This window comes from Anabas testudineus, chromosome 2 (assembly GCF_900324465.2).
Source record: "Anabas testudineus chromosome 2, fAnaTes1.2, whole genome shotgun sequence".
NCBI classification, from domain to species: domain Eukaryota; kingdom Metazoa; phylum Chordata; class Actinopteri; order Anabantiformes; family Anabantidae; genus Anabas; species Anabas testudineus.
In genome coordinates, this window is record NC_046611.1 from 10,978,798 (window position 1) to 11,000,421 (window position 21,624).

The following is a 21,624-nucleotide window of genomic DNA, read 5'->3' on the forward strand; positions in this document are numbered from 1 at the left end:
CATTCTGTTGATACAGCTCAAGTTTCTAAGATTTTTGTTCCTTGTGGTAATAACTTGTGCAGTTTAATACTACTGGTCCTGGAATTGTGCAGGCAGCAAACTCTCATTGAGTTATTCTGTGTCAGGTCTATCTGCGTCAGACAAACTCCCTCTTACCTGATGTTGAAGATTCAATCAGCAATTACAGCTCAGTTACTGACAATAGGTCAATTATGACCTAGAAGCAGCAGGGAATGTTAGGCATACAATAGTACTGACTGTCATAAAGGATGACATATATCCACTAAGCTGGATCACAAACGGCACAATTTCCTGCAAGTTCCTCACGTGAGACTTGCTGGCTTCTTGTTCCGCACACTTCACTTCTTTTCAAAAACACTAACTGTTAAGTAATGATTAGTGCCTGATGCTTTACAGTGTTAAGCTGCAAAACATGAGAAATAATGGGACACACACACACACACAGACCTACACACTAACTTCTCATAGACAAAACATGTCTAGACCATTGACCTCTCACCCTATCGACTTTGAAACATAAACACACGTGCACACACACCTTTTACCCAGTCAACTTTGGACACTTGCTATTGTCTGCCAGCTTTTCAGGACTCACAACATCACATGTCTTTATAATTACTGCTGTTTTTACACTTTCCTCTCAGAACAGATGTATCCTGGGGGGGATTCTCAGACCCATCTCTTCTGATAAAACTCTTCACAGAACAGATAACTACAGCTGCAGACCACACAGCTGTCACTCAAGTTGTTATTATCAGGACCATTTTGTTGTGTTTTAGTCAGTTTAGTCATATGTTGTACTTTGTTGTTGTTACCATAAATACCTGCCACACTGACACTAATCAGTGTTATACCATTATGTCGATATACACCTAATACATAGCTGGCTTTGGTCTGGTGAGGTTGGCACTGTACTAGAAGTACTAACAGTAGACTAACAAGTTCAATAACAAGTCACTGATGTTCTGTCTGATTTGTGGGGAGTTGAGACATATAAAAATTTAAGCTAATGTAACGTCTAGTCAAGTCACAGTCAGCCATCAACATTGGTCTCCCAGTGTTTGGAAAGAAGGAAACCCAGACAGTCAACAGTGATGTTATTGTCATCCTTTGGATAATTCTGCTGCTCTCCAGTAGAGACAGTGAACAAGTAAACAGGTCATTTTCCACTAACCATGGTAACTTTATGCAACAAAGATGGCCACACCTGTAGCCGTAATAATGTCACAGTAGCAGGTTTTCCACGCTACCTATACTGGCAACAAAAAGCAGCACATATAACCAACTGCTCAAATGTACTGTACTTTACACTGGCGTAGTTCCCCACTGCTGTTACAAATTGCATCAGCTCTGTTGCTGCAGCTAAGATGACTCATTGAATATAGGCTAGAGGTAATATAAGGGGTTTAGGAAAACAAACAGCAGCTCCTGCAAGTTGAGAGACACTGACCCCTGGGGAAAATTTTCAAACTTCCCCCTGGCCAGTCGGCATCTGAAAGCTAGCGTGTTTCTATAATTAACCACACTAACTATGCAAAGGCTGTTTGTCAGCGCTGTGTGTAATAGTGGACATTTAAGAGTTAAGCAATCCCTGTTTTCACTGTCAAATCTGTGTGAAATCTCTGACTAGTTCATTCTTTACCCTCCTTCAGGGTTTCTCCTTATGACCACTGGGACTTGCAATGATTAGACAGTGAGAGTTGAGTAGAGCTGTTGCACTTTGCAGAGGAAGTGGTTTCACGATTGACGAGGAGAGGTGACACATCTGTCTACAGTTGGCCCTCTGAGATCAACATACCTCTTCTGTCTGATTCATAAGTTACTGTATATTTCGCCATAGTCAGTTAGGCAGAAATTAACCAAACCTTGAATTCAGTGGGAGGATGGATATCCTTATGCAACTAACTCGTAGCATGTGTAATCAGGTAATGATTATGCTTAGATGAAACAAAAGTTATCAAGGGAATTAAACACTACATATATTAACTGAAATTGAGTTCCTAGTTGGAGTGGATGAAGGACATATAATGCACATAATTTGCAGGAATAGAAGTTTGGTTTAAGAAAAGGTACTTGTTTAAGGTTAGAGAAGGATTGTCATTTTGCTTAATAAACACACCAAACCAGAAATGTTTTCTAACTTTAACCAAGTGCTGTGTCTGCCTGATTCCGAAAAAAAAAGAAAACTCATTGTTGTAGATGACATAATTTAGCATAGTTGCAATTCCCCTTCAAAACTGCATTTATGATTGCAGCCTAGTTATACAGAAACATATTCTTTAGGAGACAGTTTTGTAATTCTAAAGACTGAAATTACAAGCAAAGACCCTTTTTTAACTGGGTAGAAGAACAAATGTGCATTCTGAGGTAAAGGACCTTGGAGTTTGGGAAAACTGAGCCAATTGACAAACATCCTGAAACTACACTCATTGTTTGGGTACATTTATGTTTGCAGATCATTTTTCCACCATGGAATGCTTGAAAAAAGGAGAAACAGACACTACGCAATAGCCAGAAAAACTACAGGCAACAGTCTGTGGCTGTGGTTTCTGAGAACTAACCTCTCCGCCATGCTGTCTTGTTAGATGAGAGAGGCTTAATGACAGAGGTTCTACATTTACAGCCATACTCTTTACTAAGAAGATTGGACAGATCAGGCAACAGTCTTCTGCTGTCTAATTCTGCTGAGTCTGTTGTAGCCTAAACTTCTTGTTCTTAGATGACATAAGTGGAACCTGCTGTGGTCTTCTGCTGCCGTCTATCCACTTTAATGGATAGACTTTTATGGTCTTCTGCAGAATGCTGTTGTAAGACCTAGTCATTTGGTTTAATGTTTCTGAGATCTTAAACCACCATGTCTGGCACCAACAATCTTTAGATCATTTTCCATTTGCATTCTGATGTTTGGTCTGAACAACAACTGAACCTCTTGACCAGATCTGCAGTGCCTTAGCTTGTATGCACTGAATTGCTGCTGCCTGTTTGGCTGATTGAATTCTTGGATTAAAGAGGAAGTACTGTGAGCAAAGCCACAGTACACCTTTTAAATTGTCAGTGAGTGCCAGGGGACAGAAAATATGAAATTGTGGCACTAAACCTGTCTGCCCTGTGTGATTATAGTTTCACCCTGAGACTTTTTTCTGCCTCCTACACAGTATTATGCATAATGGGATACTGTCAGAGCCCTGTCATAAAGCAACCACAAACTATTTCTTCATAAGCATTTTTTATGTAACAAGACACAACCTGCAGCGTGCACATACATATAGTATTGAAAAACCTCTGTCACATTAGGAAGCATCTGCCATTGTTGCATTTATAATGCTGTCAAATGCTTCTCTAAAGGTCAAAACTGATATGTAAAGGAAAGTCTTGCTGATAACAGAGCAGCAGGATGGCCCAAAGGTAAAGTGTCCTTCTGCAAGTCACCAACTTCTACCAACTTGTTTTTTTAGGCACAGAAAAATACAGTTTGCCCAGGGTCATCAATAATATCTTGTATATCACCTCTCCAGACTTCACAGTTGTTGGAGCTGACATTAGTTTCTTCTACTATCCCAGAAAGAGGCCAAACATCATTTGAGCATACAGGAAGTTGATGAATAGTTCTGTCTTCAACAGTTTTTCAAATATTGGGAGTAATACTGCTGAGCAAGCAGATAGTTTGTTCTACCATCTTCACCAATAAAAACCTGTATCTTTGAGTTCACATAGTCTATTTAAAATTTTTGGAGCCAATTTTCATATCTTGCCTCTTCTGGCAAACACAATAACATCAACATAAAAGGACAGGAATTAATTTACACAATGTTAAAATTTTTAAACTCATTGCTTGATATTATGGAATCAGACTACTCAGATAACTGTGTGCATGGGATTTTCAACCAGTCATTTTAAATCTTTGCTAGTAGCTTACAAGATGAAAGATAACATACAGCACCCCACCCACTGCATAATCAGCAACCGTGTTGCTCTTGGTTTTGTTTTGACTTGTTTACTTCACTCAAAGCCATACCTTTTTCCCTGTGTGCATGGTGACCTAGTGACCTTGTTAAAACTTGTTTTCATAACCTATGAACTACTGACATCAGCTGCTGACAGAGGATAAGATCTTTATTGTTGTCTCATGGCTAGTGATTAAGTTGTTTCAAATTCATTAAAAATTATTAGGATTTGTTAAAACAACTGGAAATTATGACAGGGCAGTTTATATTAGCATCACATTTTTCAGAATTGCAGATATTGGGATTGTGTGTTTGTGTCAAACATTCAAGAATTATTATTCATTTGTCTGTAAATGTGTGGGCACTGTGACGGGAATGCCTACTAATTTCAGTATAACTAGGATGGGAAACAGGTTATCTAGAAATCAGTTGGTTTTAATTTTGAAAATCTACCGAATAAAGAGTTTAACCACATCATCCACTGACATTAGTATATCTAGCTTTAATCTTTCTTACTTACGTAGGTTTTGTGTCGAAAGCAGAGGATGTGAAGTCATAAATAACTGTTATATTGACTGAACTGTTGAGTTTCCAATCATCATTTTAAAATAGTAGTTTTTCTTAGCGATCTTTAGCCTTCTCCTTATCATTCCTTCTTTGTCTTCATGAACCAATTTACATTTAGTATGTTTACATGCTCTCAAGTAACCGGGTTACGGTAAACTGATTTCTTAAGTGTCATATAAACGGGAAACATGTTACAAGCGTAATTAGGGTAGGGGATTAGAGAAATCTAATCAAATCTAATTCAAGAGGTAGATTTTTCCTGGAGAACTCTCCATGTAAACGCATAACCAGGTTTCTAATCTGCTTTCTGCAAGAGCGTAGAAAGCTAGCTGGAGGCAAAACACAGGAAAGTTAGAGTTATCTTTGCAAAAATGTCATCTTGCTGTGTTGCTGGGAACCAAAATTAAAGGAGTAGTGGCTCTAACTTGAATTCACAAAAGCTGTTATTGCCAGTCAGAGAAATGAAGGCAACTGTGGTTAAAGGCGATTAATCAATTAAGCCAAGTTAATTGTCAATTAATAGTCAGTTTTAGTATTCGTAGAGAGGCAGACAGAAAACAGGTATGAGATGCAGGAAATGTCATCAACCAGACTAAGGATTCTGCGTATACGTGGTACGCACTGTAACCATTCTGTTAACATGGCACTGTACCCATTGTTGAAATAGAAACCAACTAAACTATCTCCCCCTAAACATTCCCATGACAAAGGTGTACGAGAATTAGCACCACTCTTACTGCTATTTTTTATCTTTTTGAATAAAATTCTTCTAGGAGTAGTTCTAATACGTCATCATTCCTTATATTGTTTAATAAGTCCCTACAGCTATCAAGGTTAGCATCTAGTATAATGGCGCCACTAACTGTAAACAGCTACGTAATCTGCATACGCTTAAATACAAACTCTGCACACACATCAGCTCCTTCCTTCCTCTGACCTAATCAAACACAAGAGGAGAAGAGATTATCCAATTAACCAGACAGGGTTAATTAATCAATTTATCAATTATGCTGAAAAAACTCAGTTAAGGCTTGTGTGTTCCAGATGTCTGGTAAGTCACTTGGATGTAATTGTTATTGTTGAGACATGAATTGACAGACAGCAAGCAGGATATAAAGTGAATTAGGGTTAATTGTAGAGGGAAATAAAATTCCTGTCAACATGTAATCAAATTATAGCTTTTGATGACAGCTTTGCAAGTTCGAGTCTGACTCATACTACAAGACTTGAATCATATCATATTACAAAGACCACAGTTTGTTTCTAGGCGCTCGTGCAGATGTGTCATTGTTATCAGCCAGTACATAGCAGTCATACCATGTCTGTAATGTCATAACTCATGTGCATTGCATTTGCTGTGTGACTTCATCCTTTATAATATGTTTGGTGTATACGGTGATTGCATTACATCTAAAGGTAATGAAAATGTTTTACACAGAACAACTAATGGACTCAAAACTTTACATCTTGTAAACCTGCATTTCTTGAATTGTTATCTGCGTGAAAGCTGTAAACACAACACTGACCTTGTTACACCAGATGTGTTAGAGTAACATTTCACATCAAAGCAAAATGATTTGCAGTTATCCTCACAATAAGATTTCCCTAGAAGACATATATATAAACCAAGGTTCTTCCCCTTAAAACAAGCCACCATGCTAAATCGAGCCAGAGATACATCCATGTAAACAAACCACCGTGCGCTATATTTTGGTTCGCTGGCAAGTTGCCCTCAGACGTAGTTTGCTGTAACAGCCATGGAGGCTACTTTCTGTGTTTACTTTTAGAGATGACTAAGCTAATCATTATCAGAGTAAAGACCTGTGACTCATCTTAACTGCAAGTAAAGACACAGAAGTCTCCATCACTGTATGTAACTACCAGGTATAAAGGAGAGCAATGTAGTCTAGTATGAGAATGTATTAATGCTTATAATAATTTAGTTCTTAGTTCTAATTTCTGTTGTAAATCTGATATAAAACATACATACAACATACATTTAGTATATTTAATATAATGTAAACCACTCACTCATTACTTATTAGAACACACCATCTAATTGTGTGCAGTAAATAGAACTATCAGATTGTAGTATACTGTTACGGTCATACCTTTTCTACCGATTTAAAATCTTCAGTGTACTCTGGTGTTGGCTGCCTGTCATGCTTTCCAAAACTACTTCTTGATCTGCCTCCTATCCAAGTGAAATTGGAATCTGAATATTTGAATACTATAAAAATGCATATCAGAATTGCAATGGTCCATTTTGTATAATTTGTGGGAGACAGATAAGACGTAGTCTGGAAAATCTAGGATAAAAATTAATCGATATTAAAATGTGTCAGACAACTTTTTCTCATTGTACCAAATGTCATTCACCAACTGTTTTCTGCTGTCTTAAGATAGAACAAATGAAGTTTGGTACACTGGAGAACATGGACTCAGAAATTACAAGGACAAGCACCACAGAGGCGAGTTTGGCTTTAGTGTTATTCAGAGCTGGTCTAATTATAATAATTGCTGGTCTTAATTTAAATTAGATGTTTGTTAATAAACACTATCCATCATTTACACAATATAAAACATAATACACATGATGGTCACATGTATCTGTGCATCTGCTGAGCTGGCATTTTACATGACCACAATAAATTCAGAATTTATTATCTTTTTCTAAGACCTAACTAGATATTGTATGACTGAGAACAGGTATGTTTACTGTTCAAAAATTCAAGGCAAATGTGACATAGTGATTACTTTACAGATTTACAAAATTGAATTTTGTCTAGTCTGTGTTGGAAAAAAAAAATACATTCCCAATATTCACAGTTTTTCCAAGGCTCACTTACAGTTTTTGGGGCTACACATAAAACATCTGTAGTATTAATCTGTAGCCTATTTACATTTGGCACTTCTGCACAGCTTTTAGCATTTCCTGTTTAAAGTGAACACACAAATAATCAACTGAATTATTCTTATTATGCACGTGTACGACTGTGAACAGTGTCATAAGAATAACTATATTAAGTGAGTTTAGCCTTCTAAACTGCGACAGGGTGTGATGCCTGTTTCCATTTGACTAAGTTTAGTTAGTGATAAAATGTGTTAATTAGGTGACAGAAAAACAAATATTGAGTATAGTGATATATACAGGGGTGTGAAAAAGAGTTTGCCCCCTTACTGATTTCTTATTTTTTTTGCATGTTTAAAAAAATAAGAAATCAGTAAGGGGGCAAACTCTTTTTCACACCACTGTATAAGCTGTGTGCAATTGTACAGTATTTGTTACATCTCTATTCTAACATGAGTGTTCTGTTTTCTTAGCTAATGGCAAAGTATTGGATATCTAGATACTGAGGTCCATCAATTTGAGGTATTTACCAACTGACACTGTACATTGGTGACATGTAGATTTATACATACATTTATACATAAATGATATGCCATCGGTTTCTGAAAATATTTTTTCAGTTTGTGTCTTACATTTTTATATATGTTTTTGAGCTCACTAAACTGCAGCCATAAACCAAAAAAATTAGCTGGGTGACTAAAAATCATAAGATGCTGATTGACTTCCTGTTTGTTTTTTAGGCAGAGACCTGTGCTGGTTTGGGTTAAACCACAGAAACATGTTTTGTTCAAATGGTGGCAGGCACAAGCGTGTGAGTACAACAGTTTTTCTAAGGCCAACATACTGAAACTGAAAGATCCGGCCGTGTTTTGAACATCTGGAACCCATCCACAGTGTGTGACAGAGAGAGGGAGAGAGAGAAAGGGGGGAAAAAGGGTTACAAAACAGGTTGGACAGAAAAGTTGGTACATGAGTTTATTTACACGTCAGTACACACTTGTGTGCTCAGTGCATTCAGTTTCACATATACAGTACTTTATAAAAACACATTGAAGTCAGTGGCATTCAGCTTTGACATTACATTTCAGTGCTGTCAGTCTCACACACACAAGTAAAACTCACACAGGAAGCAGTAAGCCATATAGTCAACGCTGAGCTCAGAATCAACAACAGATCAAGGGAAGCAATAAACCACTGTTCTCACAATGCAGTCACTAAATAATGTCTTAAGTTCTCTCTCTCTCTCTCTCTCTCTCTCTCTCTCTCTCTCTCTCTCTCTCTCTCTCTCACACACATAATTGCATGCAACACAGAAGGGTTCACATTCGGACATACAGCTACAAGGTTTACCTGATCATCAAATGATTTTGGCATCCTCTAAATTGACAAATTGATGAGACTGTTTTGTTTTAGTTTTTTTATCAACCTGTACACACAAGGACCAAAACTCTTTCAATTTAAATACACCTCTGCTCCTGTTCAAGTGTTTTTACTTTTGAGAGATTTATAACCGGAGATCTAGCAAAAATCCACAGTAGCTTATTTCCTCTCCAGATACTTGAATTAGATTTTTTTTAAGGAAAAAATGTTGTAATAGTTACAATTCCCTGTGGTGTTGTGTAATTTTAACCTAGTGGGAATCCACCATGTGTAACTTTTTACCAGCATGCAAAAGGAATACAAAAAGTGGAGGAAACTACAAGCTTTTTCCAGGAAGTCCAGTAGTCATTTGATTACACACAGAACTGACATTGTTATATAACATTTACAATAATACATTTACTATATGCCACAGTTTTTAATACGGCACTGATTGATACAATGGAGTATATAGTCTGTTATATTAGTGGGCGTGCATTTTGTCATCTTGCTTTAAGTTGTTAGTTGAATGTGTTTGGACAGATAAGAGTGGAGATACAAGAATGCAATCATGACATTTTCCACCTGGGCTATGAGAGGCAATTTAAGCGGGTCATTTTCCCTGAATGGTCCATTGGAAAGACACACATTTCAAGATATTCCCTTGTAAAACAAATACATTTCAAAGGGCATCGTGGTAGCTATAGGCACTCTTGTCATTGATTTTCCAAATAGCTTGAAGGTTATGTGACTCAGCAAATTGTTTGCCAAGAGGAAACAAAGCAACATATGAGAAGGATGATTTGCAAAGAATCCTGTAAGTGAGAGCGGATTTATGCCACTAATTGAAAATAAACAAAGGTGCTTAGGTAATAGACAAATATACTCAGTTGCCTAGTTATTAGGTAAATTTAAGCTAAATATAACTAATGTAGTCTAATTCAACAGTGCAGCTATAATCCATGAAGGTGTTGACCCAACTGGATTGACATTTTGGATGTTGCAGTTTTAACAGTTAAAGGTACCCCTATTAACTTGTTGACCACTAGTAGCACTGTGGAGCCACGTTCTTAAAAGTGGGACCCCATTTTGTTCGGATATCAACATACATTGGCAAAGAGTAATACTGCACATACATAACTGCCAATGGTTTCAGTTATTCCAATAAGTAACAAACAATATACTCATCACTTTGCAGGGCAGCTTTAATTTCATGCATTAACAATAATTAACATATGGAGACCCTGAACTTTGAAGTGGTTTGACAAAATAATCATAAGCGTAATATTTTGTCATTAGAGGAGGTAGCTACTACTCTTTGTATCATTGTTACAAATACATGTTCTATTATTCATTTAGCATTTTACAAGTACTACAACTGCAGCTAGACTATGTAATTATTTATCTGCTGTCACTAACAATACAATACAATACAATACTTTCTTTTTATACAATATTGGTATTATACAATATCACATTATACAACAAATATGAATGTATAAATAATACAAGCATTGGTATAACCTTTTCTGTATTTATCGATCTCTCCTTCTGACTTCCTGAGTTAAGTTCTGTCTACCTACACCTCTTCAGGCTTTTTGTCCTTTGACCTTTTACACAATCTGACAATCTGACATGAATGTAAAAGGAACGACTACCAAAGCAGGACCAAGGGTTAAGGTCAGGTGTTTAAGAAGCTCAGAGGTGAAAAGAGATTCTTCTCAAGATGATCACCCCTGATCACTGATGCTTCATCAAATGCGTGATATCTTGAGGCCTTATTTACAATTGAACAAACATATCTCAACAAATTAGTAAGGGTAATACAATTTCTGTCCACATTCATAATGTAGATGAAGATCTCTACTACTTAATATGCACAAGACTCTCCAACTACGATGTAGACAAAAGCATTTCCCCAGCAGCAGCCTTTTGTTTTTTCTTCTGAAATACAAGCAGCAAAAATGTCAAGCTTTTATTCTGAAAATATAAATCTCTCAAACAGTCAGGATGCATTCCATATGCATAAACGTAGCTGAAATACTTGAAGTCGTAAGAGGCGGCCGACAGTTGAAGAAGTGGTTGTAGAACATGAAGAACAACAGGTGTAGATCACTTCATGTGATTACTCAGTAGAACACACCATCCAATTGTGTGCAGTAAATAGAACTATCAGATTGTAGCATACTGTTACGGTCATACCTTTTCTACCGATTTAAAATCTTCAGTGTACTCTGGTGTTGGCCGAGACAGTTCTACGTTAGCACGGGAATTCTCTTCAACCATCTGAGATTTAAACATGTAAATCCTGGAGGTTCCCAGTGGGGCCTGGCATACTGAGGCCCAGCAAAAGTGCAGCACACTTGGGGAGAGCAGGATGAAGACCCAGGGGTCGAGGATGGAGGTCACAGAGATGAAGCGGAGGGCAATCAGGTCCAACCTGTGAGACTCTTTAGAGGTCTTTACATCAACATTTATAGAGTTGATGTACACCCGGAACTATGAGAGGGAAGAAGTGAGAAAAGCTGTGTTAAGCTGTCTTGTATAATCCTACAGCTAACACATTCACAACACTAGTGACAGGCACACAACACCTTCACCTACATACAGCCAACATCCTGGTCTCCAATCCCACAGTAAACTCTCTGTTGTTCACACATTATGTAAGATTCAACTCCATTTTGACATTTAACAGAGTATAATTATTTTGTCCACATTTCAGATGGTAGTTTAATTAAAACATGGTTTAATTGAGTTGTGTTGCACTTGTACTACAGCATTTTTATGCTTCAAGTCTAATTTATGCTTTATCTAGATCACTATTGTGAATGTGTACTGGGCTGTGAACGCTGTCAAAACTCTGCTAATCATGTGTACAACGAAATCTAGTGCCAGCATGCCAACATACTCACGTACCTGTTATGTATATATTAAGATGTTAGCAAGCTTATACATAATATTTTGCAAAAAGACACTTAAGGAAAATGGAGCGCTAATGAAAATTTTAATTAAATGTGTTGTTGCCAAATATATATTGCATAGGTTGAATGGTTGCATCAGAAGTTTGTAAATTTCAGTATGAAGACAATGTCTTCTCTCTTTTTGTCCCGCAGCTGTAGCCATCAACCAGTGACAACTGGAGATGTCAGTTATTATTTGCATAGCATTATGAGTATGTTCTTTGGGTTTAGTCTAAATTTGTGTTTGATCAATTTACATATTGCATAATAAATGTTGTCATTCTTGCATGTTCAACAAAAAGTGCACTCCCTAATTTGACAGCACATGCAGAAAACACTCATCCTGGCACACAGGATGTTTGCAGAGCACAGAGTAATATTCTAATTTAAAGGGAACATTTGAATTGCACTCATGCATCATTTTGTTTGCCTTTCAGACCAATTACCAATGCAAACACAGGCAGCCAATAAATTATTGAGTATGTAAACACGTATATTTTGTGGTTTTAGGAGAGGCTGAAAAGCTGATGTTAAATGCTGATGCTGAACCACACGAAGATTCATATTTCATATTCCATATTCCATTTGAAAATGGATAAAATGACTTGGCTCAATAAGCACAGTAAGTTAACTGGCATTAACCACCTAGCGATAGTTTTTGTCTCTAATAGCACTTCTCCATCACATTATAGCAGCTAAACTCAACTTGTATCCACGCTACTCTATGTGCTTTTGGTAACAGGTACTATTTTCAGTACAAATAGCAGTCCTTCACTGTAGCTGGTCATCAAAGCAATGCTGCATGAAACCTTCATAAAACTGGTGAAACACACAGTTGCAATGGAGGATTTTAAAGGAATAACGTTCCTTGTCTCTGGGTGGCTTTTTGTCACAGTAAAGGAAAAAAATTCAGATGGCAGCAAGATGAAAGACTTGCAAAACCGGAAAAAGTCAGGAGAGTTTGGGAAATACAATGAAGGTGATACCAAAAAGTACCAGGTACTATCTTCAACTTCGGCTTCAAGCTGACTTGAGCTGGTGTCATGTGGTGGAAAAATGCTACAGACCGCAATGGTACTGTACTGTACCCACTACTGTACCTGTTAAATTTTTCTTTAGATTTTCTCTTTATCTTTAGGATAATATAGAATCTACAAAGGACATTTGTTTTGCCACCTTTCTCATAATCTTAAGGTATAATACAAATTTTACTTCCAAATGTGTTTAAATATGGCATAAAAATGTATGTGAACCTTTGGGAATTTCATGGTTTTCTGCATTAATTTGTAATTAAATGTGTGCTTATGTGAGCCATGCCTCGCCAAACTAAGGTCAACTAATAATTAATTCCAAGGGTTTACATACTTTTTCCACCAGCACTTTTGTTGACTATTGATATTTGCATTAAAATTACCACAGTCCAGACCTTAACCCCACTGAGAATATTTGGGATGTGCTGGAGAAGACTGCACAGCGGTCTAACTCTCCCTTTATCAAAACAAGATGTTGGCAAAAGATTTATTTAACTCTGGATGGGAATAAATGTTGTGACATTGCAGAAGCTTATCAAAACAATGCCACGATGAATGTGTGCCGTAATCAAAGCTGAAGGCAATTTTAGAGTGCATGTTTTTCGTGCATGGCAGAGGCACATTTTTGGCTTTTTGACTTTAAGGACCTGTTTTTTTAAGCTCCAAGTAAGACATTGACCCTATTAACCCTATTAAAGTGACCCAGCTTTTCAGTTAAACTGGTTTTATTTCTAGCACTGAGGCCAATAATGCAACAGACACTCATCTGGTCCTCCTGTGTAATTCAGTTGTATCAGTGAAATTAGGCAGGGTAGGGATAGGCTAGAATAAAAAGAAAAGTTTTTATACCCCACGATGACAGCCACAAGGTTGGGAATACAATCTATGGAAACTGTGACTAGTTCACAGGTTTAGAAATTCCAGCTGCTTACTCTCAGGGGGTCTAAGTGGAACAATATCCGGCTAAACGTGCAGGAAAAAGTGACCTTCTCATATAGTTTCTCTCTAAAACTCTGCTGTCTCTCATAATTTCCATTTCTATCTTCATTGTCACTTTTTTTCTAGTCCTCTCTCTTTTTAAACGCAGCTATTTTTATGAGATGGGAATCATTGTGTCAACATCGTTACTTTAATCTCACTATGCCAATTTCCTGTTTCTTGGTCACATAAGCAGCAGCTGAAGACAAATTGATTGTTTGTACAACAGCTTCTCTTATAACTATACAGCAGCAAACTATACAGAGCTGCTAAGAACTCACTTTCCAGATATTCTAAAACGCTACAAGGAAATCATAATTTGTTATTTAAGCCATTCAGAAAAACCACAAAATCTTCAGAAAATTCAAAGACACATAAAAGGTCTTTCAAATCAAAGAACTTGGTATAGAAAACAAAGAAGATGTGGCGCACATGTATGTAACAGCACCATACCCCTCACACTTCACTAAACAAAACCACAAGATCATTACTGTGATTGGTGACAGGCTTTGCCATGTGTTAGAAGACAAAAACAAAGTAGTGCATGTGAAAAAAGTTTTTTTTTGTTTTTTGCTTTGCCAGGCTCAGCAAGAAGTCCGACTCACACCGTGAGCATATTTTCTTCTCAGACTCAACAGGAAGTGTAATAAAACTCTTAATCTAAAGTGTCTGTAAGGAGCTGATGCCCTGAACAAAGCACAACTGTGCTTTGATTGTATCTTTTTATTGTACTTTCTCCAGCTCTTCATTTACTTTTGTGATCTTTCAATTTTAATCAGATGCATCACACAAACCCCAAAATTTTATATCAGCAGGAAAAGGTTTGATCTCGCTGCATGAGTGTGTGATATGCTGCCCTCAAACTCAAGTTTCACTTTGCTGGCTGAATAGTCATGATAGATGTGTTTAATGTACTAAATAAGTTATGCATTTGTTCCATTGTTTAGTATGTTTGAATGCCTAGCCTTGGTAAGACTGCAACAACAGAGCAATCATAAAACACCTGTAAAATATCAATGCAAGCCCAGCTTCTAGTCCTCTATTTGTTACACCTGTCTAAGTACAGTATCTGAGCAGCTATCTGTTGCTCACAGATACACCAGTAGCAGCCTAATCACATAACAATGGGACTTTCATTTCAGACATAAGTAAACAAATGCAGTCTTATCATTTTAGCAGAGACTTGAACTAAAGTCAATCTATCATCGCTTTGACAACCGTGCTAAAAGGTCAACCGTTGCTCAGTCTGAGGTTGCTTCACTATGGAGCAAGTTTTCTTCAATAATTATTTGTATTTGGGTGTATTCAACCTTCCCTCAATTCTGATCACTCTGTCACTGTTGCTGAGAAGAGAGTTTCAGAGTAACATAGAGAGCGTTCTCCAGATTGGTTAACTGCCAATGTGGATCTTTGAATTGAAGTAACATTAACAACTATTTTGGTCCCTGAATCCCTTCCTTAAGAAGCTAGAGTAGCTGCCATTGGGGACCACACATACTGTAGATAATATGCTAATTGGATATTAGTACTAAAATTAGCTGGGTTTCCATCCATATGTAATGAAAGTTTTACTAAATTTGATCAAATCAGCTTTAAAAAAATCCAATTGGGTTAATTGTTATTTATTAGGATTTTGTTATGTTAGCCAGTCGTGTAAATTGTCCATCCAGATGCTATTAAATCATTGCAGAAGAGGGCACAGCAAAATGACATCATTTAAAAAGTGGTCAAACCTCAAAGTATGAACACTGAAGCTATAGCTACCACAGAGAGAGGATAGAGGATCTGCTGAGGCCTAATGTGTTTTTCTGGTTTCCAGTCTCCTCTTCCTTTCTCCACTGTCTGCCCTTGTTTAACCTCACTGCACCTAAAACATCAATTTCATTCAGCCTCCTGATGAGCCAATGAAGAAAACCAAAGTAGACAGTCATTCCCACTGTGCTTGACCAGCCTGATACGTATGTAATACACATAGGCTCCAGTATGTGTCATCATTACTTTCTTCTTAACTTTTATTAGCATGAAAACAGCACAACTTCAGTATATAGAATTTAAAATAGCTTTTTTGCCAGAAATGCTCTCAATTTAAAGAGATGAGAGCTCATAAAATTGTTCCTGTCTTGTTCCTGCAGTCTGGGATGTTTGGAATATTCAATTAAATATTAAGCACAAATTGGCAGTCGTGGCATAGATGAAAGTTTCTGCCTCCATTTGAAGAAACCACAGCTGTGCGGCAGAAGCGCTCAAAATGGCACTTTGGCCCATTACTGCTGTCTGCAATAAAGTGCACATCATCATATGCTGCTGGGAAAGTTATTGATTTTCGGATTGAAAGTGACACTGAACTGAGGTGATTACAATCACAGTGCCCAGGAGTCTGACTAAGAGAGCATTATGGTCGATCACTGGATGATGAGTCATATGTGGTTTGCATTTGTACTTTTAGTTTATTCATCCATCCATCCATGCATGCGTCACATGTGGGTGCAAAATCAACTTTAGGGTAATTCTCTCAGAACTGGTTTTTACTGGTTGTTAAATTAAAAGCAGTGTAGAATAAATAAAAGCAAGTTTGATCACAATAAAAGCTGAATATTGTACGCCATAAGAACATCCCCAAAAAAGTCCTGGCTGCTGCTAGTATGTGGCACAATTTTAGACTCATCAGAGTACACAACATAATATTTTTCTATACATTTTGTATTTGTCCTCTGCAGAAAAGGTAATTAAATTCTCACTGTAGTCTTATTATTTTTCCATCTACCAGGCACAATAAACTCATATAGCTCAATTTCTGAATTAGTCATCAGTCATAGATTTGTTTTTCAAATGTCAGGCCCAGAAACATTTATCTGCTTCTCATCTGTCTAAATTGTGTCCTGATGATTTTACTGATCAAATTGTGTATTAACCAAAGCTAATTTACCAGTCTATAAAAACAAGTCAAACTCATAATGTATTTGTACAACAGATTTTCCTTTTAAATCTAAGATATTTTGATGGTGGTTTGTATTTTTATCTACTTCAGAGATCTAGACTGATTTTATGTAAATTCTTGTTGTAGATACACTATATATGTGAATGAATGCAGTACAAAAACAAACAAAAACGTTTCACATTTAAACCCTGATGATGATCCCACTTCCCAATCCTTTGATTATGGTGCAAAAGTAGCTCTCATCACTGACATAATGATAGGCATCAGTCAGATAGGCTGAAAATTGTGCTCATGTTATGTTTCCTGTCTACATCTTGGCATCAGAACAACCCATAGTCTATTGTATTAACAATGAATGGCTGCATTATTACGTCTCAAAATACCACAATTGTGCATGACATAGTTATACTTGTATCTTTGTTTGTCTGTCTTGTTTTGATATATATTTTGATATATTTATATATAACACCGTTCATATTACTGTCACCTTGACAAAATAACAAATTAAAATTTGATCAGTATTCATTATGGTGAGACATGTTTTTCAAGTTATAGCAAGATATTAAATAGGTTTTAGTTTGTTTTTTTTTTGTTGTTTTTTGGAATTAAGTCTAGTCTAATTTAGGTCTAGTTGGAAAAACCTCACATTTTTGCTTTATATAAGGTTTAAATTTAAACCTTATATAAAGTGTTTGCTCAGGTAGCCTTTGTTTTGAGTCTGATGCTCTTTGAAGATATGTAACAGCTCTGTATGAGATACACTCAAAAATAGAGGTTAGGAAGGCGTTGAAGAGTCAGCGTACAGCTATTATTCGTCAGTGCTTACTGTAATTAGTTTTTACCTTCCCTCGTCTAAAAACTCTACATAAGCATGTTTATTTATATGTTAGCTGGCATCTTACCACCAGGGGAAGTATGCAGACGATAAAGATGATGGTCATGAACACCAGCAGGATGAGATGCTCCACCTCCTCAGCCATGGACATCACCCTGCGTTCGTTGTTGGCTCTCATGGTTATTGTCAGCGAGCCATTCCTCTTCCGACGTTGGTACATCTTAAACAGCTGGTACACTACAAAACAATTGCACGCCACGATGGCCAGCACCAGCACTAGCATGACAGTGGCATACATCTCGGCGTAGGCCCGGTCCTCTACTTCCTTTGGGTTCATGTCAATGAAACACCAAGTGCCAGGACAGTATTGTACATATTCACCAAATCCCGCAAAAGGAAGCAGACAGAATAAAGTACACAACAAAAACAATAAGGGGATTGTGATATAGGCACATTTTTTGGTGACATGGCGGCTGTATAGGTAGGGATATCCAATGGCAAAGCATCTCTCTAGCGCCATAGTGAAGAGAAGTGAGCAGGTGGCTAGACTAAAGAAAGTCATGCTAAAACCAAAGTACACACACACACTTCTACTTTTTGGCGACATCCCCACTATGGTAGTGTTGCGCGAATACGACAGCAGCACCAGTGGGCTGATCAGGCAGGTCCCAGTCAAGTCTGTGACTACCAGTGCTTTGATGAGAATGTGAAACAAGGCACGTTGCGACGTACCTCCAGTCCTTGCGTCTCTGCGTCGCCGGATTTCTAGAATCACAAGGGCGGCCACGTTGCCAAAAATGCCCAATGCGAACATGATGGCGCTGGGAACCGGGGTCTTGGCAGAGTCAATGTGTGTTGTGTTTGGACATAGCTCCTGTGAGTCTAAATCCATTGTAGCCAGCGATTGGTTGGACATTAGAAAATTTATCTCTGACTTTAAAGAAAACGTCAAAAAGTTGTCCTTAAATAGCTGTCTGCATCCATCCTGGTTAAACAAAAGGAAGAAAGAACATCTCAGGTTTACAGCTGCAACTATCAAGTATTTAGAAAATTAATCTGCAGATACTTTGATGACACACTCCATTCATTCTCATTTTTGTCATTTTTCTTCCACAAAGCATTTGCTATTTTGCATTCCAAAACATGAATAAATAAATGTCATCTTTTCATTTATTGCGGGATCCTAGCGGGTGTTTGTTTTGTCTAAACTTGCCTGCATATGACCTATGTCCAGCATTTTCAAAATTACACTAACTAGGAACAACAGTTTGTTTGGCACTCACTGGTGCAATGTACATCATTTATCAAGGATGTGTTCACTCCACAGTGTCCACAAATTGGGCAATACTCTAGTAATGTTTGCATGTGTTTGTCTAACTTTACTCCCATACGTAGCTAGACAGAAATTAAGTACTTGGTTCTCCTTTTGTAAAAACATTTAGCATGTTCTGAAAAATTCCCAGGCTTGAAGTGTGCTCCAGTAACCAACAACTAAAGTTGTTCCTCTTCTTTCTCACCAGTAATCAGATATCAGCTGAAGGTTCACAGAGTTGCAGTGCATGTATTCACATTGAATGTTCAGATCAAATTGCTGAATCAGGAAAAAAAAACTGCAGCTGTTGCATTAATCAGAAAAAAAGTCAAGCCCTCCCTGTGAATATCTTCTAACTAGTATTTTTATGTACACGTGTGTGAAGTTTCTTCTCTCGGTAATCATCTACTGGCTCTATCCAGCGCCCATTCTGGTGATGCCTGCTCCAAATATCCTTGACTGATAAAATAGTCAACAATAAAAACCGTGTTGTCCTTTCACTCCCCCAAACAAAGCGCTTGTCGAGGTGTCAGTCTGCAGACAGCGGGTTGTGTTTGGTAGAAATCAATGCAGGTCTTGCAGCTACTGCAGTTGTGAAAACAATGTAATGTACTGCGTAACAGCGATACTTTAATCTAAAGTATGATGCCAGACTGCGTAGTGAAATGGACGAAATAGAGTTTCCCTGCTCATGGGCACAGAACACGAGTTACTACATGACATAATTGTTAAAGACTCACACTGACTTAGAGAGACACAGATGATTATTAACTCTTAAAGTTGTGCTTTAATTGAAGAGTACGCAGCTGAATTCATATAGACTGTGTGCCGAATGGTTCATCGACTACTGACGGATAAGATGAATTAATTCGTGCGTCTTACACTTTGTCTCCTTCTCTCTGTAAATAAGACATTTTTTCACCGACTCTTTTTCTAAACGGAATTTGGATTTATGGTCGCTCTGAATGCGCGAGGCAGCAACTGTCACATCAGCTGTGAAACATTAAAATTAAATTCTCACCTGTTCTTTTTAATAACTTGCTCCCCGTAGTGTAGCTGCCTCTTCCTGGTGTTTTCAGCCCAGACTGAAGAGCTCTGTGCAGAAAAATGAATCTCCGTTAATCCCTGGTTTCACTTATGAAACCGCTTCGGTGTGAAGGTAAGGTGTGTTGAGGGCGAGGCGCGCGCGTCTGATGAGGAAGACATGAATGAACCCGGGGTACAGGGTACGATGCGATGACGTCAGCTTGCTCGGGTACGCCCACCCCTTGTAAGCTGGCTGGAACTAGTAAAGTAGGAAGTTCTCCCCAAGTACTACTCAGTGAAAATGCTCCTAGAAGTACCACATGTGGAGCTGGTGTTTAGTCCAACACAAGGAGTGATGGGCTGTAACTTTAATTTACTACCGATTACTAAATACTTTATTTCCCAATTTAAATTGCACCTTGGAGGATTAATAAAGTCTGGCGTTAACTTACCTTAATAAATCACGTTGAGCTACAAAATGTCAGAAAACTGTGGTAAACGGCAGAATCCCAGATGTTGTGGTGAAATAGTCTGACCTACGCTCCAAAATGCAAAAATATGTTGCAACTGCACCATCATCAAATCATCATAATGGAGGACTTTTTAAAACCTAATTGATTAAACAATAATTCATTTGATGCCAATAAACTGATGTTTTTTACATAGATAAAATAAGTTTATTTATTCATTTATTTATTTACAGAGCCACGGACTAACAAGAGATTGTTAATGTGCAGAGACTATAGAGATTGGAAGAAAAGTGAGTGTTTGTACATAAATGTTCCCCATTTTCTTCCCCTACAAACGTGGCATTCAAAACATTTAAAGGGTGTGCATGACCATAGCCTGAAATTATTAAAAGTGTGTTTGTCTTTTTGTTTGTGCACCTCATCAGCCTGTCCAGTGATTTCTGACCTATTGTCATTCCCCTATCCATATGACCCTAAGAAGGCAGAGGATGACCTGGTGAATGATTAGTAAAAGACCAGTTTAACAACACTCTGTAACGCATTAAACTGTTATCACAAAGTTTTACCCATTTCACGAGTGAAAGCCAAACAGTATCCTAAAATTGGTTGTGATTTATGCTAAAAGCCCTGAAATAACAACATATGAGTGCTTTTATTGAGGCCCATTAATGAGTCTTTAATTGTGACATAGTACCACTATGCTTCCTGTATTACTCTCTCTCCCATTTCTATTACACCAGCCTCTTTCTGTTATCTAATTTAGTTTTTTGTTGCTCAATTTCCGCTCTTTTACTTCTCTTGCCTCTCATTTCCAATCATTCTTTTCCTTCCATTCTTTAAATTCCCATTCTTTTCTGTTATTTAATCTCCTTTGCTTTGAGTATTTCCTTCTAATTATATGCCAGACAGTGTTGTTCAGTGTGTGTTTAGAGCAGTAACAGTTTCCATGATTTTCATGTAGTCACTTTGATGTAGATTAAAGTACTGTTACAGTATAATACATCCACTTATGACATGGTTCATAGTTTGTACATTACAAAACCCGAAGCCACTGTTTTTCTCTAGATGTTTGGCTGATGGATCTTTAACCCGATATTGATTGATGGTGTTGATGTGGAAAATACAGTGGAGAACATTTTAATTGCGTCCTCACTGTCTGTGTTCTTTATTTAGCAGCAGTTCATTTATTGATCAAGTTCTACAATTGGCAAGTGCTGTGGTCTGCTCTGTTGCTTTTGTTGAGAGCTCAGCCAGTTAAAGTGCTGACAAGCACTATATGTATTGTTGTTCTCTTTCTGTCCCGCTGTGGGGCTGTGCAGAACAATGTACATG

General features: G+C 37.6%; 3 protein-coding genes across 3 annotated transcripts in view; 2 read left to right on the plus strand and 1 right to left on the minus strand.

Annotated features, from left to right (window-relative positions):
* Positions 1 to 7,007, plus strand: part of txndc16 (thioredoxin domain containing 16) — a 43,347-nt gene extending 36,340 nt beyond the window's left edge. The window contains exon 21 of the mRNA XM_026362809.1: positions 6,935 to 7,007. The gene's annotated coding sequence lies outside the window, so the exon portion shown is untranslated. The remainder of the gene's footprint in view (positions 1 to 6,934) is intronic.
* Positions 7,008 to 8,125: 1,118 nt separating this feature from the next.
* nid2a (nidogen 2a (osteonidogen)) overlaps positions 8,126 to 21,624 on the plus strand; it is a 52,464-nt gene continuing 38,965 nt past the window's right edge. The window contains 1 exon segment of the mRNA XM_026362807.1: positions 8,126 to 8,194. Coding sequence (XP_026218592.1) covers positions 8,162 to 8,194 — 33 coding nt within the window. The 5' untranslated portion in view covers positions 8,126 to 8,161.
* ptger2a (prostaglandin E receptor 2a (subtype EP2)) lies at positions 8,345 to 19,998 on the minus strand. Its single transcript, XM_026362813.1, has 3 exons — positions 19,818 to 19,998; positions 17,552 to 18,469; positions 8,345 to 11,241 (listed from the first exon to the last, which is right to left on the minus strand). Exons 2-3 carry the CDS (start codon positions 18,398 to 18,400, stop codon positions 10,939 to 10,941), a joined length of 1,152 nt encoding a protein of 383 aa, XP_026218598.1. The 5' UTR covers positions 18,401 to 18,469; positions 19,818 to 19,998; the 3' UTR covers positions 8,345 to 10,938.